Source organism: Balaenoptera musculus, chromosome 12, assembly GCF_009873245.2.
Source record: "Balaenoptera musculus isolate JJ_BM4_2016_0621 chromosome 12, mBalMus1.pri.v3, whole genome shotgun sequence".
In the NCBI taxonomy this organism is placed as follows: Eukaryota; Metazoa; Chordata; class Mammalia; order Artiodactyla; family Balaenopteridae; genus Balaenoptera; species Balaenoptera musculus.
This window is the reverse complement of record NC_045796.1, coordinates 15136523-15164354: the sequence shown is the minus strand read 5'-3', so window position 1 is coordinate 15164354 and position 27832 is coordinate 15136523. Positions and strand designations below refer to the sequence as shown.

Here is a 27832-nt window from a genome sequence, read left to right as displayed (position 1 = left end):
CTTGCAATCTGAAGCTCTGGGAGTGGAAATCTGAATCCCTTTCTGTGGTTCTGATTGTCTGGGGGAAATTCTAGGAAGATGATTGGGATCCATTTACCCTCTGGGCTGGATCAGGTCTATTGTGGAGTTTCAGGGAGATTCTCTGTAGACTCACTGTGCTTGTAGCCTGATGGCTCCAAGGAATCCTAGGCTTGCCTGTGAGGTAACTAGCATTCTCACTAGGCTGCCAGGATCCCACTGAAAGATGAATTGATTGTGTGTGTGTGTGTGTGTGTGTGTGAATAAATGTATGCATGCATACTTACGGTTCCAAAAAAATAGATGCATTCATAAAGTTTTCTAATGGGGGTAGATCTCGTAGCTTAATAAGGCACATACTGTGCTCAGCATTTTAATGCCACAGAATTCATAAAAGTTAAAATGTTTCCTTTGTATAAATCCTATAATGATTTTCCTTTTCTCCTATATTTTTTCCAGAAATCCGAGTATTATTTTCCTTTATCACCCACAGTAAGGGTCCAGAAGGCCAGGGGGAGAAATGCTGTGATATATCGCATAGTCTGTATTGACTTGGGAAACAGCTATGGCCATGAGATTACAACTAGCTTACCTTGCAGCTTCCTTGTTGCATCGTGAGCAGCAATAGCAGTAATACAGATTTAGAAAATGAATTCTCATTGCAAAATATTTTATTGCTTTTTGCAAAATACACCACACATGTCTCTTGAGTGAGACTCAGTTACCACAAGACATTGCTCAATTGTTTTTTGAAAAAGACAGACTATGAAGTCCACTATTTTTATTTTTTTTATTTTTTTTTTATTTTTGGCTGTGTTGGGCCCTCGTTTCTGTGCGAGGGCTTTCTCTAGTTGCGGCAAGTGGGGGCCACTCTTCATAGCGGTGCGCGGGCCTCTCACTATCGCGGCCTCTCTTGTTGTGGAGCACAGGCTCCAGACGCGCAGGCTCAGTAGTTGTGGCTCACGGGCCTAGTTGCTCCACGGCATGTGGGATCCTCCCAGACCAGGGCTCAAACCCGTGTCCCCTGCATTGGCAGGCAGATTCTCAACCACTACGCCACCAGGGAAGCCCTGAAGTCCACTATTTAGGCATGATTTCCCAGCTGGTAATATGGAAACAAATATGAAGAAATAAAAAAGTAAAGTCGGATGAAGTCATGAATAAAAGATTGAAATTTTAAATTATGATTTGGGGTTTTTTTCAAGGTACTTCCAACTTATACCATTGACATCTTTTCCCTCTTTTTACTTCTTTTCCATGTTAGCTTCGAGAACTGCGATCCAAGATGCTTTCCAAAGAAGTTTCCTGTCAAGAGTTGAAAGCTGGGGGCTTCCCTGGTGGCACAGTGGTTGAGAATCTGCCTGCTAATGCAGGGGACGTGGGTTCGAGCCCTGGTCTGGGAGGATCCCACATGCCGCGGAGCAGCTGGGCCCGTGAGCCACAACTACTGAGCCTGCGCGTCTGGAGCCTGTGCTCCGCAACAAGAGAAGCCACAACAGTGAGAGGCCGCGCACCGCGATGAAGAGTGGCCCCCGCTTGATGCAACTAGAGAAAGCCCTCGCACAGAAACGAAGACCCAACACAGCCAATAAAAATAAATAAATAAATAAAAATTAAAAAAAAAAAAAAAAAAAAGAGTTGAAAGCTGAAATGGAGAACTACAGAGAAAACAATGCCAGAAAACCGTCTCTCCTCACCTCTCTGAGAGACAGAGTTCGGGAGCTAGAAGAAGAATCAGCGGCACTCTCCACTTCTAAAATTAGAACTAAAATCACAGCTCAGTCTGCAATCAAGGAGAACCAGGAGTTAAAGAAGAAAGTTGTAGAACTGGACGAGAAATTGCAGTGAGGATATTTCAATATACTTCTCAGTGGAGCTAGTGTTAAAATACTAACTTCTTTTTTTTTTTTAAAACTTAAAAAAATAAATTTATTAATTTATTTTTGGCTGCATTGGGTCTTTGCTGCTGCATGCAGGCTTTCTCTAGTTGTGGCAAGGGGGGCTACTCTTCGTTGCCGTGTGCGGGCTTCTCATTGCAGTGGCTTCTCTTGTTGCGGAGCTCGGGCTCTAGGCGCACGGGCTTCAGTAGTTGTGGCACGCAGGCTCGGTAGTTGTGGCTCGCGGGCTCTAGAGTGCAGGCTCAGTAGTTGTGGTGCATGGGCTTAGTTGCTTTGCGGCATGTGGAGTCTAGTCCAGGACTAGGGCTCGAACCCGTGTCCCCTGCATTTTTGAAAAAAAAAATCATTGACCTCATGTATCTTTGGAGTGTTGAAAATTTTTTCCAAGCTCATTTCTAAATGTCACCAAGAATCTTAACAAACATGGCATTGTCCTAAGCATGTTTATGCCCTATTGATTAGGGTTGCAAATTCTTAGATATATACAATTTGGAAGATTTCCTCTAAGTAGAGGTTTAAGTGGAGGTGGTGGAATAGTGCACAGGGGGAAGGGTTTATTCAGAAGCTAGTTATAAAAATACCCCGGAAACCCAGAACACCCCAGACCACCCTGAACACTCCTCATTAGGGTTTATTGCCAGTTTATGCAGACAACTCAGGAAATCTAGGTTTTCTACCCTTAGTTCTGACAAAAGGTGATTACTGAGATAAAATTGGGAGCTACCTGTTCTTAAGATACACTTTAAAAATTCTGTGTATAATAACTTAAATCACTTTACTAATAAAATACTTGATACTTGTTTTACTTATTTCATCTTATAAAGATAAAAACAAAAACCCAATGCTTCCAGCTCCGGTCCTCTTTCTCTCCTTCCACGTACTGCCAAACTGCTGGAACGTGTTTATACGTACTCACTGTACCAACTTCTCTCCTTTCTCAGATCTACTCCACTGAAGCCACTCATTAAGGTGACCAGTGACCGCGCATTGCAAATTCAATGATCAGTCCTATCTTACTTGGCCTTCCAGTACATGAGCCAACAGTTGGCTTTTCTCCCTGAAGCACTTTCTCGTTTTAGCTTCCAGGACACTGCGCGTGCCCGCTTTTGATCTTACCTTTCTAGCCGCTCTGTCACAGTCTCTTGCTTTGTCCTCCTCATCTCCTTGACTTCCAAGTACTGGAGTGCCCCAGGGCTCAGTCCTTGACTCTCTTCTCCTTTCTATCTAAATTCAGTCTCATCCAGTCTCATGACTTAAAGTATGATCTACATGCTCGTGACCCCCCACGAGCATGTAGTTTCTAGATCTAGCCTAGACCTCTTCCCAGCGCTCAAGACCCACATATCTTACGACTTACTGGGCATCTCCATGTGGATATCCAACAGGCATCTCAAACGCAACATGTCCAAAATACCTCCTGGTGTTTCCACAAAATCCTCCTGTGCTTTTCCTAGTCTCGTTTAATGATAATTCCATTCTTCTAGTTGATCAGGGCCAAAATCTTGGATCGTCCTTGTTTCTCTTTCCTTGATCCTTCAGTAAATATCATCATCTATCTCTGCCGTCCAAATAAGTCTAAGTTTTGACAACTTCCCATTGCCACTAACTTGATCTTAGCGACTACATCTAAAATTTCACCCCACTCCTCCCAAATGTTTCTTACTCCCTTTCCTGCTTAATTGTTTTTGTCTCCAGCCCTTTTATAATATACTATACATTTTACATACATTTATTTTTTGATTATTGTCCATCTTCCCAACTAGAATGTAAGCCCCATGAGGGCAAGGATGTTTATCTGTTTTGTTTACTGCTGTATCTTTAGCACCTTTAAGCATAGTAAGTAGCATAGTAAGTGCCCAATAAATATTTATTAAACAAATGAGTAATAAAATGATATATATTCATTATAAGAAAGTTTTAAAAGATATAATAAAGTGCCCCCCAAAATTAAAATTACTCACAACCTTACGATTCCAGAAATGCTATAGTTAACATTTTGTTGAACAGACCTTCAGACAGTTGTACATAAATGTCATCATGTAGTGAACTATTTTTCCTGAATAATATGTTGTAAATACTTAAAAAGTCTTTCATTGTATCATTTTTAATGGTCAGTGATATTCCATTGCCTGTTAATATCATAATTTACTTAACCAGTTCTTTTTGCTCTTTCCTTTAGGCACTTAGGTTAGTTCCACTCAAAAAATTATTATAAACCAAGATGCAGTGAGTACCCATGTGCATTCATATTTTCACATTTATATGATTATGTCTTTATGATAGATGCCTGGGACTTTGTTGGGTCAAAGTGAAATGCAAATAGAAGTGGAAATAATTTAGAACCTCCTGGAACAGAGAAGTAAGACTGAAATCTTAAATGTATAGAATCATATACATAAATAAATCAGAGCCATAGCATTAACTATGACTTAAATGAGTGAGAGAGACTGAATAAATGTTACCTTTCATACGCTGAAAGTAAGAACTTAGAGATATATTGATGTTGGTCTTTTATTTTTATACATTTTTTCTAAATAGAAATATGATATGCTTTTGAGTATATGCAATTACATGCTTTGTTAATCTTTGAATAGCGTGAAAGAATTTGCAGTAAACACTCAACATGGTAAAAAGGGAAAGCAATAATCATGTTTATTATCTAGGGTACTAAAAAATGATGCCAAATTATTGAAATGATCCTAATTTGCCTTTAAAATATGTCTGTTTTTTATGATCTCTTAGTTTTTAACATTTAAAGAATTAGAAATAGACTGTGCTATTTTAGCAAACCTATCTGAGATTTGAAATAAAATATTCACAGCAGAGCATAAATTGACTGATTTTCCTTGATTGGCCCATTCCAATACTCTTTAAAAATTCTGGATATGCAAAAACTAATGGTGATCTTTGCTGATGATTGAACACCTCTCTTTTCCAGGGGTGGGCACATCCCCTGCTTCTGATGTTTTTTTTTTTTTTTAAACATCTTTATTGGAGTATAATTGCTTTACAATGGTGTGTTAGTTTCTGCTTTATAACAAAGTGAATCAGTTATACATATACATATGTTCCCATATCCCCTCCCTCTTGCATCTCCCTCCCTCCCACCCTCCCCATCCCACCCCTCCAGGTGGTCACAAAGCACCGAGCTGATCTCCCTGTGCTATGCGGCTGCTTCCCACTAGCTATCTATTTTACATTTGGTAGTGTATACATGTCCATGACACTCCCTCACCCTGTCACATCTCACCCCTCCCCCTCCCCATATCCTCAAGTCCATTCTCTAGTAGGTCTGTGTCTTCTTTATTCCCGTCTTGCCACTAGGTTCTTCATGACCTTTTTTTTTTTTCCTTAGATTCCATATATATGTGTTAGCATACTGTATTTGTTTTTCTCTTTCTGACTTACTTCACTCTGTATGACAGACTCTAACTCCATCCACCTCATTACAAATACCTCCATTTCATTTCTTTTTATGGCTGAGTAATATTCCGTTGTATATATGTGCCACATCTTCTTTTTTTTTTTTTTTTAAATAAATTTATTTATTTATTTTTGGCTGTGTTGGGTCTTCGTTGCTGAGCGCGGGCTTTCTCTTGTTGCGGTGAGCGGGGGCTACTCTTTGTTGCGGTGCACGGGCTTCTCATTGCGGTGGCTTCTCTTGTTGTGGAGCACGGGCTCTAGGTGCGCGGGCTTCAGTAGTTGTGGCACGCGGGGTCAGTAGTTGTGGCTCGCGGGCTCCAGAGCGCAGGCTCAGTTGTTGTGGTGCACGGGCTTAGCTGCTCCGCAGCATGTGGGATCTTCCCAGACCAGGGCTCGAACCTGTGTCTCCTGCATTGGCAGGCGGATTCTTAACCACTGTGCCACCAGGGAAGTCCCGTGCCACATCTTCTTTATCCATTCATCTGATGATGGACACTTAGGTTGCTTCCATGTCCTGGCTATTGTAAATAGAGCTACAATGAACATTTTGGTACATGACTCTTTTTGAGTTATGGTTTTCTCAGGGTATATGCCCAGTAGTGGGATTGCTGGGTCATATGGTAGTTCTATTTTTAGTTTTTTAAGGAACCTCCATACTGTTCTCCATAGTGGCTGTATCAATTTACATTCCCACCAACAGTGCAAGAGGGTTCCCTTTTCTCCACACCCTCTCCAGCATTTATTGTTTCTAGATTTTTTGATGATGGCCATTCTGACTGGTGTGAGATGATACCTCATTGTAGTTTTGATTTGCATTTCTCTAATGATTAATGATGTTGAGCATTCTTTCATGTGTCTGTTGGCCATCTGTATATCTTCTTTGGAGAAATGTCTATTTAGGTCTTCTGCCCATTTTTGGATTGGGTTGTTTGTTTTTTTGTTATTGAGCTGCATGAGCTGCTTGTAAATCTTGGAGATTAATCCTTTGTCACTTGCTTCATTTGCAAATATTTTCTCCCATTCTGAGGGTTGTCTTTTGGTCTTGTTTATGGTTTCCTTTGCTGTGCAAAAGCTTTTAAGTTTCATTAGGTCCCATTTGTTTATTTGTGTTTTTATTTCCATTTCTCTAGGGGCTGGGTCAAAAAGGATCTTGCTGCGATTTATGTCATAGAGTGTTCTGCCTACGTTTTCCTCTAAGAGTTTGATAGTGTCTGGCCTTACACTTAGGTCTTTAATCCATTTTGAGTTTATTTTTGTGTATGGTGTCAGGGAGTGTTCTAATTTCATACTTTTACATGTACCTGTCCAATTTTCCCAGCACCACTTATTGAAGAGGCTGTCTTTTCTCCACTGTATATGCTTGCCTCCTTTATCAAAGATAAGGTGACCATATGTGCGTGGGTTTATCTCTGGGCTTTCTATCCTGTTCCATTGATCTATATTTCTGTTTTTGTGCCAGTACCAAACTGTCTTGATTACTGTAGCTTTGTAATATAGTCTGAAGTCAGGGACCCTGATTCCTCCAGCTCCATTTTTCGTTCTCAAGATTGCTTTGGCTATTCGGGGTCTTTTGTGTCTCCATACAAATTGTGCAATTTTTTGTTCTAGTTCTGTGAAAAATGCCAGTGGTAGTTTGATAGGGATTGCATTGAATCTGTAGATTGCTTTGGGTAGTAGAGTCATTTTCACAATGTTGATTCTTCCAATCCAAGAACATGGTATATCTCTCCATCTATTTGTATCATCTTTAATTTCTTTCATCAGTGTCCTATAATTTTCTGCATACAGGTCTTTTGTCTCCTTAGGTAGGTTTATTCCTAGATATTTTATTCTTTTTGTTGCAATGGTAAACGGGAGTGTTTTCTTAATTTCACTTTCAGATTTTTCATCATTAGTGTATAGGAATGCAAGAGATTTCTGTGCATTAATTTTGTATCCTGCTACTTTACCAAATTCATTGATTAGCTCTAGGAGTTTTCTGGTAGCATCTTTAGGATTCTCTATGTATAGTATCATGTCATCTGCAAACAGTGACAGCTTTACTTCTTCTTTTCTGATTTGGATTCCTTTTATTTCTTTTTCTTCTCTGATTGCTGTGGCTAACACTTCCAAAACTATGTTGAATAATAGTGGTGAGAGTGGGCAACCTTGTCTTGTTGCTGATCTTAGTGGAAATGGTTTCAGTTTTTCACCATTGAGGACAATGTTGGCTGTGGATTTGTCATATATGGCCTTTATTATGTTGAGGAAAGTTCCCTCTATGCCTACTTTCTGCAAGGCTTTTATCATAAATGGGTGTTGAATTTTGTTGAAAGCTTTCTCTGCATCTATTGAGATGATCATATGGTTTTTCTCCTTCAATTTGTTAATATGATGTATCACGTTGATTGATTTGCGTATATTGAAGAATCCTTGCATTCCTGGAATAAACCCCACTTGATCATGGTGTATGATCCTTTTAATGTGCTGTTGGATTCTGTTTGCTAGTATTTTGTTGAGGATTTTTGCATCTATGTTCATCAGTGATATTGGCCTGTAGTTTTCTTTCTTTGTGACATCTTTGTCTGGTTTTGGTATCAGGGTGATGGTGGCCTCGTAGAATGAGTTGGGGAGTGTTCCTCCCTCTGCAATATTTTGGAAGAGTTTGAGAAGGATAGGTGTTAGCTCTTCTCTAAATGTTTGATAGAATTCTCCTGTGAAGCCATCTGGTCCTGGGCTTTTGTTTGTTGGAAGATTTTTAATCACAGTTTCAATTTCAGTGCTTGTGATTGGTCTGTTCATATTTTCTATTTCTTCCTGGTTCAGTCTCGGCAGGTTGTGCATTTCTAAGAATCTGTCCATTTCTTCCACGTTGTCCATTTTATTGGCATAGAGTTGCTTGTAGTAATCTCTTATGATCGTTTGTATTTCTGCAGTGTCAGTGGTTACTTCTCCTTTTTCATTTCTAATTCTATTGATTTGAGTCTTCTCCCTTTTTCTCTTGATGAGTCTGGCTAATGGTTTATCAATTTTGTTTATCTTCTCGAAGAACCAGCTTTTAGTTTCATTGATTTTTGCTATTGTTTCCTTCATTTCTTTTTCATTTATTTCTGATCTGATCTTTATGATTTCTTTCCTTCTCCTCACTTTGGGGTTTTTTTGCTCTTCTTTCTCTAATTGCTTTAGGTGCAAGGTTAGATGTTTCCTGTTTCTTGAGGTAGGCTTGTATTGCTATAAACTTCCCTCTTAGAACTGCTTTTGCTGCATCCCATAGGTTTTGGGTCGTCGTGTCTCCATTGTCATTTGTTTCTAGGTATTTTTTGATTTCCCCTTTGATTTCTTCAGTGATCACTTCGTTATTAAGTAGTGTATTGTGTAGCCTCCATGTGTTTGTATTTTTTACAGATCTTTTCCTGTAATTGATATGTAGTCTCATAGCGTTGTGGTCGGAAAAGATACTTGATACGATTTCAATTTTCTTAAATTTACCAAGGCTTGATTTGTGACCCAAGATATGATCTATCCTGGAGAATGTTCCATGAGCACTTGAGAAAAATGTGTATTCTGTTGTTTTTGGGTGGAATGTCCTATAAATATCAATTAAGTCCATCTTGTTTAATGTATCATTTAAAGCTTGTGTTTCCTTATTTATTTTCATTTTGGATGATCTGTCCATTGGTGAAAGTGGGGTGTTAAAGTCCCCTACTATGATTGTGTTGCTGTCGATTTCCCCTTTTATGGCTGTTAGTATTTGCCTTATGTATTGAGGTGCTCCTATGTTGGGTGCATAAATATTTACAATTGTTATACCTTCCTCTTGGATCGATCCCTTGATCATTATATAGTGTCCTTCTTTGTCTCTTGTAATAGTCTTTATTTTAAAGTCTATTTTGTCTGATATGAGAATTGCTACTCCAGCTTTCTTTTGATTTCCATTTGCATGGAATATCTTTTTCCATCCCCTCACTTTCAGTCTGTATGTGTCTCTAGGTCTGAAGTGGGTCTCTTGTAGACAGCATATATATGGGTCTTGTTTTTGTATCCATTCAGCCAGCCTGTGTCTTTTGGTGGGAGCATTTAATCCATTTACATTCAAGGTAGTTATCGATATGTATGTTCCTATTCCCATTTTCTTAAATATTTTGGGTTTGTTATTGTAGGTGTTTCCTTCTCTTGTGTTTCTTGCCTAGAGAAGTTCCTTTAGCATTTGTTGTAAAGCTGGTTTGGTGGTGCTGAACTCTCTCAGCTTTTGCTTGTGTGTAAAGGTTTTAATTTCTCCATCGAATCTGAATGAGATCCTTGCTGGGTAGAGTAATCTTGGTTGTAGGTTTTTCTCCTTCATCACTTTAAGTATATCTTGCCACTCCCTTCTGGCTTGCAGAGTTTCTGCTGAAAGATCAGCTGTTAACCTTATGGGGATTCCCTTGTGTGTTATTTGTTCTTTTTCCCTTGCTGCTTTTAATATGTTTTCTTTGTATTTAATTTTTCATAGTTTGATTAATATGTGTCTTGGCGTGTTTCTCCTTGGATTTATCCTGTATGGGACTCTCTGTGCTTCCAGGACTTGATTAACTATTTCCTTTCCCATATTAGGGAAGTTTTCAACTATAATCTCTTCAAATATTTTCTCAGTCCCTTTCTTTTTCTCTTCTTCTTCTGGGACCCCTATAATTCGAATGTTGGTGCATTTAATATTGTCCCAGAGGTTTCTGAGACTGTCCTCAGTTCTTTTCATTCTTTTTTCTTTATTCTGCTCTGCAGTAGTTATTTCCACTATTTTATCTTCCAGGTCACTTATCTGTTCTTCTGCCTCAGTTATTCTGCTATTGATCCCGTCTAGAGTATTTTTAATTTCATTTATTGTGTTTTTCATCGTTGCTTGGTTCTTCTTTAGTTCTTCTACGTCCTTGTTAAATGTTTCTTGCATTTTGTCTATTCTGTTTCCAAGATTTTGGATCATCTTTACTATCATTATTCTGAATTCTTTTTCAGGTAGACTGCCTATTTCCTCTTCATTTGTTAGGTCTGGTGTGTTTTGACCCTGCTCCTTCACCTGCTGTGTGTTTTTTTGTCTCCTCATTTTGCTTATCTTACTGTGTTTGGGATCTCCTTTTCACAGGCTGCACGTTCGTAGTTCCCGTTGTTTTTGGTATCTGTCCCCAGTGGCTAAGGTTGGTTCAGTGGGTTGTGTAGGCTTCCTGGTGGAGGGAACTAGTGCCTGTGTTCTGGTGGATGAGGTTGGATCTTGTCTTTCTGGTGGGCACGTCCACGTCTGGTGGTGTGTTTTGGGGTGTCTGTGGCCTTATTATGATTTTAGGCAGCCTCTCTGCTAATGGATGGGGCTGTATTCCTGTCTTGCTAGTTGTTTGGCATAGGGTGTCCAGCACTGTAGCTTGCTGGTCGTTGAATGAAGCTGGGTCTTGATGTTGAGATGGAGATCTCTGAGAGATTTTCGCCGTTTCGTATTACGTGGAGCTGGAAGGTCTCTTGTGGACCAGTGTTCTGAAGTTGGCTCTCCCACCTCAGAGGCACAGCCCTGATGCCTGGCTGGAGCACCAAGAGCCTTTCATCCACACGGCTCAGAGTAAAAGGGAGAAAAAAATAGAAAGAAAGAAAGAAAGAGGATAAAATAAAATAAAATAAAACTATTATAATAAAAAATAAGAAAAAAAATTAAGAATAAATTTATTACGAAATTTTTTTTTAATTTTTAAATATAGATTTATTAATTTTTTATAATAAAAAATAAGAAAAAATTTATTAAGAAAAAAATTTTAATTTTTAAAAATAAAAAATATGAAAAAACTTATTAAAATTTTTTTTTAATTTCTAAAAATAGGAAATAAGGAAAAATTATTAAGAAAACATTTACTAGGAAAAAAATTTTTTTTTAAGTAAACAAAACAAAACAAAACAAACAAACAAAAACGGACAGACCTAACCCTAGGACTAATGGTGAAAGCAAAGCTATACAGACAAAATCTCACCCAGAAGCATACACATACACACTCACAAAAAAAGAAAAAGGGGAAAAATTAATATATCCTGCTCCCAAAGTCCACCTCCTGAATTTGGGATGATTCGTTGTCTATTCAGGTATTCAACAGATGCAGGCACATCAAGTTGTTTGTGGAGCTTTAATCCACTTCTTCTGAGGCTGCTGGGAGAGATTTCCCTTTCTCTTCTTTGTTCATACAGCTCCCAGGGTTCAGCTTTGGATTTGGACCCGCCTCTGCGTGTAGGTCGCCTGAGGGCGTCTGTTCTTCGCTCAGACAGGACGGGGTTAAAGGAGCAGCTGCTTCGGGGGCTCTGGCTCACCCAGGCCGGGGGGAGGGAGCGGTACGGAGGAGGCGGGGCGAGCCTGCGGCGGCAGAGGCGTCATGACGTTGCACCAGCCTGAGGCGCGCCGTGCGTTCTCCCGGGGAAGTTGTCCCCGGATCACGGGAGCCTGGCCGTTGGCGGGCTGCACCGGCTCCCGGGAGGGGCGGTGTGGAGAGTGACCTGTGCTCGCACACAGGCTTCTTGGTGGCACACAGGCTTCTTGGTGGTGGCAGCAGCAGCCCTAGCGTCTCCTGCCCGTCTCTGGGGTCCGCGCTGATCGCCGCGGCTCGCGCCCATCTCTGGAGCTCGTTTAGGCGGCGCTCTGAATCCCCTCTCCTTGCGCGCTGTGAAACAAAGAGGCAAGAAATAGTCTCTTGCCTCTTCGGCAGCTGCAGACTTTTTCCCGGACTCCCTCCCGGCTAGCTGTGACGCACTAGCCCCCTCCAGGCTGTGTTCACGCCGCCAACCTCAGTCCTCTCACTGCGATCCGACCGAAGCCCGCGCCTCAGCTCCCAGCCCCCGCCCACCCCGGTGGGTGAGCAGGCAAGCCTCGGGCTGGTGAGTGCTGGTCGGCACCGGTCCTCCATGCGGGAATCTCTCCGCTTTGCCCTCCGCACCCCTGTGGCTGCGCTCTCCTCCGTGGCTCCGAAGCTTCCCCCCTCTGCCACCCGCAGTCTCTGCCCGCGAAGGGGCTTCCTAGTGTGTGGAAACCTTTCCTCCTTCACTGCTCCCTCCCACTGGTGCAGGTCCTGTCCCTATTCTTTTGTCTCTGTTATTTCTTTTTTCTCTTGCCCTACCCAAGTACGTGGGGAGTTTCTTGCCTTTGGGGAGGTCTGACGTCTTCTGCCAGCGTTCAGTGGGTGTTCTGTAGGAGCAGTTCCACGTGTAGATGTATTTCTACTGTATCTGTGGGAAGGAAGGTGATCTCCGCATCTTACTCTTCCGCCATCTTGCCTCGTCCCCCCTGATGTATTTTTTATTATAGTTATGCTTGGCCATGAGCCAGGGAAAGCTCTAAGTAACCCTTATGGATCACTGTGTAGTGACCAAAGCATGGTCTCTAGACCCAATGTAACATCACTCTCTTTCTTCCCCACGAAGCCACAACAGAGACTCACAGCTGCGTGGATCCATGTGTGATCTAGAGAATCACCTTCCACTTCTGCAGATCCTAAAATGTCAGGAACAGGAGGCAGATAATCTGTCTCCCTTGCTAAGATGCCGTAAAGATCTCCCTACATTTCTGCAAAGTGTACGTGCCCCAGAGTTGTTTCCACTTTTCTCCCTCTTTTACTGGGCTTGCAAGACGATATCGTGCTCTGTGTCTGGGAAACTGTGTTGTGTTGAAATGATTATTGGTTACTTCCCGACAGAGAGCTTGAGTTCTGAACTTTGACGAGTATTATCTTCTTTGGTGTTAAAACTTGACTCATTTGTTATTTGCCCGACAGAAAATGTTTAAAGGAAAACGAGGAGAATAAGGATCAAGTCTCACAGAATTGCAGGAAACATGAGGAATTTCTGGCTCAACTTCATGACTGCCTAGATCCAGGGAAGAAGAATGAAAAGGCATCAGATGAAGATTTAATTCTAAAGGTATTTGTATGAAGATTAAAAAGACTATACATTTAGTGGTCATTCTGAAGCGTGCCATAAAGGAAGAGCTGTAGTTGAGTCTGGGGGTGCAGGAGAACAGGACAGGAGCCCTAGTACAGTATTAATTGACTGCATGACCTGGGAAAAACCATATCACCTCTCTGAGACTCAATTCCAAGATCCTTTCTAGCATTATTTGAGATTAATTATTCTCCAGAAGGGATTGATTGTTTTGTCTAAAATGTATTTAGGTTGTCAAATACAACTAATTATTCATTTTAATGATTTGTTTTAGGAAGATTTTTGTTTGTTTGTTTTAGTTACAGACAGAAACACATACACACACACAACCAAAACCAAAACCAGCTGTGTGTCATTTTTGGGATACTTTTTGAGCATAAGGTTAAGATTATCTCTAAAGTACTTTTTAATTTTACACTAAAGCCAAATAAATAAAAATCCTACTTTAATGGTAGGTTGCCATTGAGATGGAAATTAATTATATCACTACGTGGACTGTAGTGATTCATTAGAGAGCCTGAAGGTATTTGAATGGACACCATATCTTTGCTCATTTATAAACCTTTCATATCCTTGCTTCCTGATAGATTTCCATGCGGTCATTTTTTTAAAAAAAAAATATTTATTTATTTATTTAAATGGACGTATAGTTGATTTACAATGTTGTGTTAGTTTCAGGTGTACAGCAAAGTGATTCATATACATATGATTCAGTAATATATATATATATGTATTATATATATATTCTTTTTCAGATTCTTTTCCCTTATAAGTTATTATAAATTATTGAGTATAGTTCCCTGTGCTATAAAGTAGGTTCTCGTTGGTTGTCTATTTTATATATAGTAGCGTGTATATGTTAGCCTCAATCTCCTAAGTTATCCCTCCCCCCCTTCCCCCTTTGGTTACCATAAGTTTGTTCTCTATGTCTGTGGGTCTATTTCTATTTTGTACATAAGTTCATTTGGATAATTTTTTTTTAGATTCCACATATAAGCGATAGCATATGATATTTTTCTTTCTCTGTCTGGCTTACGTCACTTAGTATCATAATCTCTAAGTCCATCCATGTTGCTGCAAATGGCATTATTTCATTCTTTTCTGTGGCTGAGTAATATTCCATTGTGTATATGTACCGCATCTTCTTTATCCATTCATCTGTTGATGGACATTTAGGTTGCTTCCATGTCTTGGCTATTGTAAACAGCACTGCAATGACCACTGGGGATGCAGCCATTCTTTTTTTTTTTTTTTTTTTTTAAATACATGGACTCCCGTATTTATTTATTTTTTAAAATTAGTTAATTAATTAATTAATTTTTGGCTGTGTTGGGTCTTCGTTTCTGTGCGAGGGCTTTCTCTAGTTGCGGCAAGCGGGGGCCACTCTTCATCACGGTGCGCGGGCCTCTCACTATCGCGGCCTCTCTTGCTGCGGAGCACAGGCTCCAGACGCTCAGGCTCAGTAGTTGTGGCTCACGGGCCTAGTTGCTCCGCGGCATGTGGGATCTTCCCAGACCAGGGCTCGAACCCGTGTCCCCTGCATTGGCAGGCAGATTCCCAACCACTGTGCCACCAGGGAAGCCCGATGCAGCCATTCTTAAAGGCCTCCCCTCAGTGGGTTATTAGTAAGCGTCCCACATGAACTCTGTGAAAGCTGCGAAATGATAACATTTTGCTTCAGGAAGTTCCACCTCACTCATGGGTTTTGGTTGCTCAGGCCTGGGGGCTGTCTGATATCCTCAAGGTGCTGGATTCAGCTCCTCCTCTTCCCTGTTGCTAACATGTGACCAGGAGCCTGGCAGGAAAAGTCCACTTCACATTGTAGTTTGGGGGGTTATCTTTAAAGCCAAGTGGTGGGGAAAAGAAAAGGAAATTAAGAAGCTTCTTCTTTCCGGTACCCTTTCCCTCATCAGAGACAATCTCCAGGTGCTAATCTGGGTGTTAATACTGTATTAATCTTGCCTTTTTATATTCTGTACTTCGAATGCTTTGACATCTGGGGCCTTGCTGACCCAGGAAAGACTGGGTCCCAGGATTAGCCAATTCCTAGTAAATGACTCTCCTGGGTGCACAGCTTTCATATGCAAACCAACAACCAATACAGAGCCCATACCCCAGCCACTTCTTCTATCAGGCTTTTATACTCTGGGCCACTATCCAACTAATCACCCCAGGGTCAGGTGCCAGACAACTAGAGATGGCGCCTACACTCCAGAACCCAATGAAATTATGCAAACTAGGCAATTCTAAGCTTGCTTACCCTGCCTCACCCATTCCTTCCTGTGGAAAACATGTTTTCTCCTGGCTCTCTCTGTCTCCTGACCAGCCCTGGTGCTCCCTGGGTGGCCCTGCATGGCATGGTGTGCCCCTTCCTCTCAGAAACTGTGAGTAACACAGTTTCAGTGTCTCCTGATCTGTTGGCCTCACCATACCTGAATGATAATATAACCTATATTTTAAACAGGTACTGGGACCCTAGAGTTTTGGCATCCCAATCACCTGAGGAGGTCCCTGTCTTAAAAAAAAAAAAAACCCAAAAATCTCACTGGCCAAGAGCAAAAAGGCTACTGTCTTGAACACTCACTAGGTGTTCCCCTGAGAAGGTGAACAAAACCACTGCAATTTCAAAGCCATTCCCTTACTTTTATTGCCCTTATAACCACATGTACACACACACTTTAAGGAAACAGTAGAAAAGAAGGGATTCCTTATTTGACATTCATTCATCCATTTCCCATACATTTAGTGAGTGATTACAGGATGCTAGACACTGTTCTGGGTGCTGGGATACAGCAGTGAATGAGACAAGACTGAGTCTGTGCCCTCCTAGAGCTTCCATTGTTGTGGTTAAAGATGCTGAGGAAATAAACAAATATCCAGTATTATACCATGTAGTAAAAGGTGCAAAGAAGAAAAACAAATCAGGATATGGGGAAAGAGAGTGAAGCAGGCTAGAGGCATGGGATGCTACTTTAGGTAGACTGGCCGAGGAGTGCCCCTCTGAGATGGGGACTTTGAAAGGATGTTGGAGAGGAAGCATACAAATATGAGGAAAAGTGTTCAAGAGAGAGGGAACGGCACTGAGTCAGGAGCAGAGCACCATGTTGGCAAATTGCTGAGGCTAAAAGATACGTCACTTCCCCTGATTGTCCTAACACAAATGCTGACCCTGTCATGAGGGGTTTCAGGTCTTTCTACAGGCATCCTTGAGCTGTCTTCGTGGCTGTTTCCCTGGGGCCAAGGAGCCTGGTTGGTTTTATTTTCCCTCCCTGTAAATCATACAAGTCTTATTCTCCCAGCTAACCACTCGAATACATTGTTTGAGCATGTTATTCAGGATTTTTCTATGCTTATATTAATAAGAAGGATTTTCTTTTTTTAAAAAAGAGAGTCCTGGGCTTCCCTGGTGGCGCACTGGTTGAGAATCTGCCTGCCAATGCAGGGGACACGGGTTCGAGCCCTGGTCTGGGAAGATTCCCACATGCCATGGAGCAACTAGGCCCGTGAGCCACAACTACTGAGCCTGCGCGTCTGGAGCCCGTGCTCCACAGCAAGAGAGGCCACGATAGTGAGAGGCCCGCGCACCGCGATGAAGAGTGGCCCCGCTTGCCGCAACTAGAGAAAGCCCTCGCACAGAAACGAAGACCCAACACAGCCAAAAATATATAAATTAATTAATTAATTAATTAAAAAAAAAAAAGAGTCCTGCTTTCTTCTCTGTATGTCCCCACCCTGTGCCAGGTAACACCTTGCAGGCAGTTGGTGCCAGTGGATGTGGGCTGAATAGAACGCCCTTGCTTCCTTGCCTGCTGTAACTGTAGAAACATCACCGGCCCTTGAGTATTTAGCAGCCAGGGGCTTGCTGATGCTTGTTCTTCTGGGAGCTTTTGGCTGAACTCTCATCATTGTTGCCTCGTAGCTACCTTTTGATTAATTTTAATTTGACCACTGGGTCTGCGCATAACAAGAGCATTTAGAGGCTGCCTTTGAAAAAGTTATCTTTTGAGTGGATGGAGGGATAGCTCTTTTCCTGTTTTCATGTGATAATGCGATCATTGGGGTTTATAGATCAGAATTGCTTAGAGTGGTATGAAATTATTAATTTTTACGGGACAGCTGTAATTGCTTTCTCTTCAGCTTGGAGAGCTGTGCAAGGAAAACGCATTCGTGAAAGGACAAATTGTTACTCTTGAAGAGACTAAAAATGTCCATGAGATGGAGGCAAAAGCTAGCGGAGAAACAATCACGAGGCTGGCTTCAGAAGTAAACAGAGCAGCAAAAAGCTGCCTCCTGCGTTGAAGAGAAAGACAAGCTGAACCAGGTACAGTATGTGGAGCGTGTTTATGAAGCAGAAATTGAAAACCAGCTGTGGATGAGCACACTAGTGTTATTGACTGCAATTTCAAAGGCTCCTCTCAGCAGGAGGGCTGGGGCTCCATGGGAGTCAGTGACCTGATCTGGCCATTGGATACAGTTTTTTTCTAATTAGAAAAAAAGAAATACAAAACACTTCAAAGTAAAAAGTTTGTAGCTAATACGTCTTATTTGGTTAAACTGTAAGGATTACAAAATTTTTAAATTAATTTTTGAACAAATAGGTAATGCGTTCACAAGATACAAAATTCTAAATGGACACAGGGGAATGTGATGAGAAGTTATCCCCCAATCCCTTCCCCTCAGCCACCCAGTTGGTCTCTCTAGAGGCAACCTGTTAACAATTTCTTATATACCTTTCTAGAAATATTCTACATATATATATGCATATTCTTTTAATTTATTTTTAACACAAATGGCAACATACTCTGCACCTCTATGTTTTTCTTTTTATTTACTTTTAAAAAAATTGGTAAGACACTACACACTATTATACACAAGGCTGCTATGAATAATCTATCAGTTCTCATATGTGAGACTATATCAGCAAGACAAAAATCCTAGAAGTAGACTTGCTGGGTCAAAGGATATGGGGTTTGTAATTTTGAGAGATATTGCCAAAGGGAAGTGACTCTTAATTCCAAACTTTTATTTATCCAATGAATTGCTTTACCTTTTAAATTAGCTGGAGCCTGTTTGAACATGGGAATTAATACTGTATTTTTTTTAACACTATATAATCCTTTAATTGTATTTTTAAAATTTTGTGTCAAGGAAACTAATTATGGGATTAATAATAACAATTAATTTCCAAAAGCAAAAGTGAGCTAGTGCAATCAGTTAATAAAATACATAGGAGAACACTGAAGAGTAAAGGAGATGGAGTTTAAAATTAAGGAATGACTAATGCTGAAAAAGAGAGGCTTCATGAAGTGTGAGGGTTCAGTGGTGTCCCACAGGCTGTGACGGGGGTTCTGGAGTTGGCGGGATACAGTAGAAGGAGCCATCTTTGTGGGATCATCTCTTAGGTCTTCCAGGTCTACAGTGACCTCACTGCCAAGCTGAGGTGAGATGGGAAGTTGGAATATGAAAGTGATCCACAGTAATGATAATAATTTCTATTTCCCCCCAATTCTCTGTATCAAAAGCCCTTCTTACCACTGGATTTCTTCTTCTGTCACATTAACTTTGTGAAATGAGTAAAAATTTTATCACTGTTATCAAGTCACTTCAATCATTTGAGCACCTTGTCTTAGTCTCCTTCGGCTATCATAATAAAATGCCATACACTGGGTGGCTTAAAAAACAGACATTTATTTCTCATAGTTCTGGAGGCTGGGAGGTAATTACATTTAGTGACCTCATCTAAATGTAATTACCTCTCAATGGTCCCATCTCCAGACTCCATCACGTTGGATGCTAGGGCTTCAACATACGAATTTTGAAGGGACACAATTCAAATAACTCAATTATTTTTCTTCAAATTTTTCTTACAAAAAATTTCAAACATGTATAGAAAGGAATACAATGAACATCCATTTATTACCCACCCAAATGCAACAGTTGTTAGCATTTTGCTGTATTTGCTTTATTACTTTGTATACACACACACACACACACACACACACACACACACACAAAATAGGTTTAGACATCGTATGTATTGTTTCTGACTACAGCAGCATATATATTCTAAGAATACGGACATTACCGTACATAATCACAATATCATTATCACATCTAAAAGTCAACAATAATGCCACAATATCATCCTTGGAGGTTATCAGACCCACAAGTTTTTTGTACTCCTTAAGAGGTGGAATTTAATCCCCCTCCCCTTGTGGGCTGGATGAATTGGCTCACTTCCGGTGAGTGGAATATGTCAGAAGTGGTGGGATCTCATGAGGTTGGGTTATGAAAACACTGTGGCTTTTGTCTTAGATACACTCTCTTGAATTCCCTTGCATCACTGCTTTTGAGGAACACCAGCTGTCATGTGGTGGGGCACTCAGGTAGCCAGCTGCATGGCCCAGGTGCCCAGGAACCGAGGCCTATCAGCTACCATGTGAGTGAGCTTGGAAGTGGATCCTCCTTCAGATGATCTTGAGATGACAGTAGCCCTGGTCAACAGCTTGACTATAACCTTCTGAGAGACCTTGAGCAAGAAACACCCAGCTAAGTCAGTCCCAGATTTTTGGCCCATAGTGCTGTGAGATAATAAATGTTTGTTGTGTTAAGCCACTAAATTTGGGCTAATTTGTTACACAGCAATAGATAATCAATAACCATCTAATATTGACATTCAAATTTCATCATTTTCTACAAGAATGTCTTTTATAGCTGTTTTCTTTCCCAAATTGGGGCTCAGTCTAGGTTCATTCATTGCATTTATTTGTTATGTTTAACCTTTTATAGTTTTTCAAAAAATATTATTGACTTGTACAGAGTACAGAGCAGTGGTCTGATTGATTGTTTCTTCAAGATGTTATTTAACTTGCTTATCTATGCCCTGTACACTTAAAGTTGGATCTAGGGACTGTATTGGATTCAGGTTAAACCTTTTTTCACAAAAAATTAATGAATTAATTAATTTTTGGCTGCGTTGGGCCTTTGTTGCTGCACATGGGCTTTCTCTAGCTGTGGTGAGCAGGGGCTACTCTTTGTTGTGGTGAGTGGGCTTCTCATTGTGGTGGCTTCTCTTGTTGTGGAGCACGGGCTCTAGGCACACGGGCTTCAGTAGTTGTGGCATGTGGACTCAGTAGTTGTGGCTTGTGGGCTCTAGAGCACAGGCTCAGTAGTTGTGGCGCACGGGCTTAGTTGCTCTGCAGCATGTGGGATCTTCCTGGACCAGGGATTGAACCTCTGTCCCCTGCATTGGCAGGCGGATTCTTAACCACTGCGCCACCAGGGAAGTCCCCAGGTTAAACCTTTTTGGCAAGAATATTTCAAAGCTAAAGTTGTATACTTCATATTGCATTGCATTAGAAGCAGATAGTGTTAGATTTTTCCATTGTTGCTGAAACTAAGTTTGATTGCCCATATCTTTAGTGTAAAGGTACATTTTTTTTTCCTGCAGTTAAGTAAGGTATCTGTGGGGTGATCATTGGCAGGTTATTTCTGTTCCGCATCAAGTTGACCTAGTGATGTCATCATCCATTGATTCTTTTCTGTATTAACTTACATCAGGGGTGGCAAAGTGGTAATATTCTAATTTCATCCTTCCTTCTACTTATTAGTTGACATTCTTACATAAAGAAAAGCTTTTTGTTTTCTTACCTTTTATTTTCAATTCTATGGACACATGGATTTTTATTTATTGATACTTAATATGTTATAATCAATTATTCTCCTTTTGGCTTTCCAATCCTCCATGTTTGGCCAGGACGAGTCCCTACAAGATGGTCTCTGTGACCTTATAACCTGACTCCTTTAGTCTTTCAATGCTTACTTGCCTTTTGACAGAAGATGATATCTTAGGCTCAATTTTCAGACCACAGAACTAAAAGCAACCTATTCTCTATGGAGCTTTGGCTCCTTTTACTGGGGAATGGTGCTTAGAAACCAAGATTCAGGCTTTAGGTGTGCTCATTGCTATTGGGGTGTCATTGCTTTCAGTGGACAGAGCTAGAAATACTTTTTTTAGTAATAAATTAATACTGGTATTTTTAATTAAAAGTAATATTCTAGAGTTAATTAGAATATTACTTTTAATTAAAATTAATTAATTAAAAATTAATTAATTTATTAATACATTAATATCTTTTAACTTTATATTAGTATCTTTTGGATCCTAACAATAATATTTACTCATTTGCTTTGTCTTAACATATACATAAAATTATTTGAAAATTACACTTTCAATATTCTACCTATAAGTAAACCTTCTTAGTGAAGTTTAAGACTCTCAGACTTTTCTGGAGATGAGCAGTAGGAAATGACAGTGTATTGCAAGAGCACATTAAAAATACAGAACTTATTCCTCTTCTTATATGTGTCTTTACTTGTAAATGACTGATGATGCAACATTGTTCAGACTTGTGAAACACATTCACATTGGGATCAAGTTCCTGCCAAAATAATACAAATTATTAAAAAAATATGGGCAGTAAAAAACTTGAGGTCTTTAATAAAGTGCTCATTCATGGGATTATGACTCCAAAGATTTACTACTGAAAAACACTGTCAAGTGGTTTTGCTGGCACATTAATGTTCTCAGGGAGAGTTTTCATAATGCTTTCTAAAGCTCTGTTTTTGAGGTTGGAAACTTACTTTATTAAAAGTCCAGAATGACTGCTGAGGTAGAAGTATCTGCAGGGCTGGGGTGCTGTTTCTACCAAACTCAGCTTTTCTTATTATCTTAATGATTTTTTTTAAGTTACTTTATGAAAATTCCCAAATAAAAATCCAGGTGATTTATTATACATATGGATAATATATTATTTGACAATCTTTAATAGTTAAAATTGCAGTACGTTTTAAAAACTTTTATAGATTGGCACCTTTTTTTGTTGCTGTTGTCTCGAAATAATCTAATGCTGAGAAAAGTAGTCACTTTATCTACATTAGCCACACACATTTCCTATAGACCAGACATTTCAATCAGTGAATCAGAAATTAAACTTACGTAATGGATTTAAAATAGCTTATTTTCCTTCACACTGTTCACATTTTCCTTAATTCTATTGGCCAGAATTGAAGCTAGGAAAGAATATTGGTTTTGGAGTCAGCAGGCTTGGTTTGGAAGGATGTCCCTTCTGCTTTCTTGGTTTGTTGTCTACAGCAGAGTGTGTAAGAGGGGAGAGGCTACGAGAGACACACTGAGCAGGGTGGCTCAGAGGCGAGGCTCTTGGGTTTTTAATATAGGCTCCAGAATCATTTGGCTGTGTGATCTGAGGCATATGACTTTACCTCTTTGAACTTCAGTTTCTTGTATGTAAAATGGGAAAATAATTTAATGATCTACCTCTTACAGTTATCGTTAGGATTGAATGATGTAATCTACATATGGTTCTCAAGACAAGCCCAGCACATAATTGATGCTCAGTGTTTTAATTTCCTTTTCCTAGTTATTTACTTTTATCTAGGGTTTAAACTAAATGTATGGTTATTTTAAGAGTACAGACATATGGAAAGAGTTCCTGGAAGTGAGAAATTATCAGACAGGATAAATTACTAAAGAAGTTAAAGATCTCTTTATAATCATAGAATCACAATGTTGGAAGTGACCCTAAGGTCTTTTAGAATCTAGATCATCTAACTCTCTATTTGAAATAAGAATCATCTCTAAAATGTCCCTGTCTAGCTAGTGCCCAGCCTTCCCTTGAACTCCTCCAGAGGCAGGGAACTCACAGGAGGTCCACCTCCTCTGTGCAGTCTTAATTGTTTGACAGTTCTTCACTGTAGCAAGTCAGGATCAAAATCCCTATAATTCACGTCCTCATCCTGGTTCTCTCTTTTTTTTCCAGTTTTATGGAGATATAATCGCTAAACAGTACTGTATAAGTAGAGCATAATGGTTTGACTTACATACATTGTGAAATGATTACACAATAAGTTTAGTGAGCATCCATCATCTCGTATAGATACAAAATTAAAGAAATAGAAAATTTTTTCCTTGTGATGAGAACTCTCAGGATTTACTCTCTTAACAGCTGTCCCGTATAACATACGGCAGCGTTCATTATACTTATCATGTTGTACATCACATCCCTAGGATTTATTTGTCTTTTAACTGGGAGTTTGTACCTTTTGACTGCCTTCATCCAATTCCCCCTTCCCCTACCGCCCACCCCTGGCAACTGATGAGTTTGTTTGTTTTTCAAGTATATTTGTCCTACAACTCTATGTTAGTTCCTGTTATGCAACATAGTGATTTGATATTTCTGTACATTTCAAAATGATCATCATGGTAAGTCTAGTTACTGTCAGTCACAATAAAAGGATATTATGTAATTACTGATTATATTCCCCAATGTACATTTCATACCCATGACTCATTTATTTTGCAGCTGGAAGTTTGTACATCTTAGTCTCCCTCACCTACTTCTCTCCTTCCCTCATCCCCCTACCCTCTGGCAACCACCTGTTTGTTCTCTGTATCTATGACTTCATTTCTGTTTTGTTATGTCTGTTCATTTGTCTTTTAGATTGCACATATAAATGGAATCACACAGTGATTCTGTGTCTTTCTCTGTCTGACTTATTTCACTTAGCATAATACCCTCTAGGTCCATCCATGTTGTTGCAAATGGCAAGATTTCATTCTTTTTTTATAGCTGAGTTATATACATTCTTTTCTTATAGCTCAGTTTATAGCTGAGTTATGTATATATATATATATATAAAATGCTGCAAGGAACATAAGGGTGCATATATCTTTTCTAATTAGTATTTTCATTTTCTTTGGATAAATATCCAGGAGTGGAATTGCTGGATGATATGGTTGTTCAATTTTATATTTTTTGAGGAATCTCCATATTGTTTTCCACAGAGGCTGCACCAATTTACATTCCACCAACTGTGAACAAGGGTTTCCTTTTCTCCACATCCTCACCAACACTTGCTATTTGTTGTCTTATTGATAATAACTGTGCTGACTGGTGAGAAGTAATATCTCATTGTGGTTTTGATTTTCAATAGTGATGGTGAGCATCTTTTCATGGATCTGTTGGCCATCTGTATGTCTTTTTGGAAAAATGTCTATTCAGGTTCTCTGCCCATTTTTCAATCTTGTTCTCTTTTTTTTTTTTTAATGTTGAGTTGTATCAGTTCTTTGTATATTTTGGCTTTTAACCTGTTAAAAGATTTATTGTTTGCAGATATCTTCTTCCATTCAATAGGCTGCCTTTTCATTTTGTTGATAGTTTCCTTTGCTGTACAACAGCTTTTTAGTTTGATGTAGTCCCATTTGTTTATTTTTGATTTTGTTTCCCTTGCCTGAGGAGACAGGTCCAAAAAAATATTACTACGACTGATGTCAAAGAGCATATAGCCTATGTTTTTTTTCTAGAAGTTTTATGGTTTCAAGTCTTACATTTAAGTTTTTAATCCATTTTGAATTTATTCTTGTGTATGGTGTGAGGAAGTAGTCCAGTTTGATTGTTTTGCATGTAGCTGTCTAGTTTTTCCAACGCCATTTATTGACGAGGCTGTCTTTTTCCTACAGTATATTCTTGCCTCCTTTGTTGTAGATTAATTGCCCATATAAATGTGAGTTTATTTCTGGGGTCTCTATTCTATTCCATTGATCTACATGTCTGTTTTTGTGCCAGTACCACACAGTTTTGATTACTGTAGCTCTGTGTAATAGTTTGAAATCAGGGAGCATGATACCTCCAGCTTTTTCTTCTTTCTGAAGAAGGTTTTGACTATTTGAGGTCTTTTGTGTTTCCATACAAATTTTAGAATTATTTGTTCTAATTCTGTGAAAAATACCATTGGTATTTTGATAGATATTGCATTGAATTTGTAGATTGCCTTGGGTAGTATGGTCATTTTAACAATATTAATTATTCCAGTCCATGATCATGGTATATTTTTTTATCTGTTTCTGTCATCTTCAGTTTCTTTCATCAGTGTCTTATAATCTTCTGAATACAGGTCTTTTACCTCCTTAGATTTATTTCTAGATATTCTATTCTTCTCAATGTGATTGCAAATGGGATAGTTTTCTTGATTTCTCTTCCCGATAGTTCATTGTTAGTATATAGAAATGCAACAGATTTTTGCATATTAATTTTGTATCCTACAACTTTACTGAATTCATTGATGAGTTCCAGTAGTTTTTTGGTGGCATCTTTAGGATTTTCTATGTATAGTATTATGTCATCTGCAAACATGACGGTTTTGCTTCTTCCTTTACAATTTTGATTCTTTTAATTTCTTTTTCTTGTCTGATTGTTGTGGCTAAGACTTCCAATACTATGTTGAGTAAAAGTGGCAAGAGTGGGCATCTTTATCTTGTTCCAGATCCTAGAGGAAATGCTTTCAGATTTTCACCATTGAGTATGATGTTAGCTGTGGGCTTGTCATATATATGGCCTTTATTATGTTGAGGTATATTCCCTCTATGCCCACTCTCTGGAGAGTTTTTTTTTATCATAAATGGATGTTGAATTCTGTCAAAATCTTTTTCTGCATCTATTGAGATGATCATATGATTTTTATTTTTCAATATATTAATGTAGTATATAACACTGATGGATTTGGAGATGTTGAAACATCCTTGCATCCCTGGGATAAATCCCTCTTGATCATGGGTATGATCCTTTTAATGTATTGTTAAAATTGATTTGCTAATTTATTGTTGACGATTTTTGCATCTATGTTTATCGGTGGTATTAGCCTGTAATTTTCTTTTTAGTGATTCTTTGTCTGGTTTTGGTATCAGGATAATACATGGCCTTGTGGAATGAGTTTGGAAGTGTTCCTTCCTTTGCAATTTTTTGAAACAATTCGAGAAGGATAGGTGTTAACTCTTCTCTAAATGTTTGGTAGAATTCACCTATGAAGCCATCTGATCCTGAAATTTTGTTTGTTGGAAGTTTTAAAATTACTGATTCAATTTTATTACTGGTGTTTGGTCTGTTCATATTTTCTATTTCTTCCTGATTCAGTCTTGGAAAATTGTATGTTTCTAGGAATTGGGGCTGGCTGAGTGGCCCAGGGTGTCCCAGAGCTGGTGTTGGCTCCTTCGTGTGTGGGCTGGGTCCTGACATGGCAGGTTCCTGGGTTGCAGTGGTCCTGGGTCTGTTGTCTGCCTGCTTGTGGGTGGAGTTGGTTCCTGGGGTGGCTGGCTGAGGGGCCCAAGGTATCTCAGAGCTGGTGTTGACCTCCTAGTGGCTGTGGCCAAGTAATATCAGCTGGCTGCGGGTCTTGGGGGTCCCAGGGCTAGTGCAGGTGCGCAGGTTGGTGGGGCCTGGTCCTGGGCATTCTGGTGGGTGGGCTAGGGGATTATGGGGTCCTAAGGCAGACAGCCAGCCTACTGGTGGTGCTGTATCCCTTCCCAGCTAGCTACTTGGCCTGAGGCATCCCAGTACTGGTGCCAACAGGATGGTGGGTAGGTCTGGGTCCTGGCACTCATAAGCTAGAGGAGCTCACCATTCTAAAATGGTGAGTAATTAAAATGAAAATAAACACTAAAATAATATCTGCTCATATTGTAAAAAATTAAAAATGTTCATAAGGCTCCAAAGTAAAATTTAAAATCATCTCTCCTTCCACTTCTAGCCTCACTTTACACTCTTGTTTTAACCTCTGATATTACCATTAAGACTTTAAAGCAATACATTTCTGTTCCTGATTCAACAACCTGAGATAGTATTTTTAGATGTTCTGCTATGATATATGATGAATTTAATGCCTCCTACTTTTTACTCCCATCGTTCTGCATTCCAGTTTTTATTATATTATTGTATTTACCTTGTCAAGGTTTGTAATATTTTCATTCTGTTTTGTAACTATAATTAAGTTTTCAATGCTTTGTCTTTAGGTTCATTCAACACATTTAAAGTAAATTAAAACAGAATTTAAAATAACATGATTGCATAAATATTTTTATTATGGGTCTAATCCTAGTATGTGATGCAGAACTCATTCCATTTTGACAATGTCCCTCTTAAAATTTCAGCTGGGAACTGTCCATGGTCCTCCAGGCACAGTCTGACCAGTTCAGGGCAGAGCGTTTTGCAGTACTGAAGTGAAGCCCAGGAACACACTGGCCTCATGGACAGTTAAATTTACTGTTAACTTGTATCGGGTTTTTCAATAATGGGAATTTCCAATTTAAGTTGAATTCTTATTATTTTCCAAGGTTGATAATGCCACTGGGACAGCTCAGATTTGGGAAAGGTCTTCCTCATTTTGAAGTAAAATGTTACTCTGCAGCTTCCACTCTAATAGATGATGGAATTACAGGGCCAAAGGATATTGTGCATATTACATGTTTTAGATATTTATATCAAAATTATACCTATTCACACTTCCACCAGCAATGTATGAGAGGACATGTTTGGGGGAATTTCTGAGTTTATTTGTTAATGTTAACTGCAGTAGGTAGAAATAACCAACAAATTTTTAATTTTATGAAATTTGTCTAGGGTTGGATGAATTAAGCTCAAGCCAGAGGTTTTCTACCCTGATGATAATTAGTCATTTTAGTTTTGAGAGGCAGTTTGATCTCAGGCATATCCAAATCCATAGGA

General features: G+C 39.5%; 1 protein-coding gene across 1 annotated transcript in view; it reads left to right on the top strand.

The window, feature by feature from the left end:
• The window catches only part of CCDC170 (coiled-coil domain containing 170), a 102939-nt gene that overhangs the window by 38879 nt on the left and 36228 nt on the right, over nucleotides 1-27832 (top strand). The window contains 5 exon segments of the mRNA XM_036872118.1: nucleotides 1283-1355; nucleotides 1664-1862; nucleotides 13091-13235; nucleotides 17394-17524; nucleotides 17526-17577. Coding sequence (XP_036728013.1) covers nucleotides 1283-1355; nucleotides 1664-1862; nucleotides 13091-13235; nucleotides 17394-17524; nucleotides 17526-17577 — 600 coding nt within the window.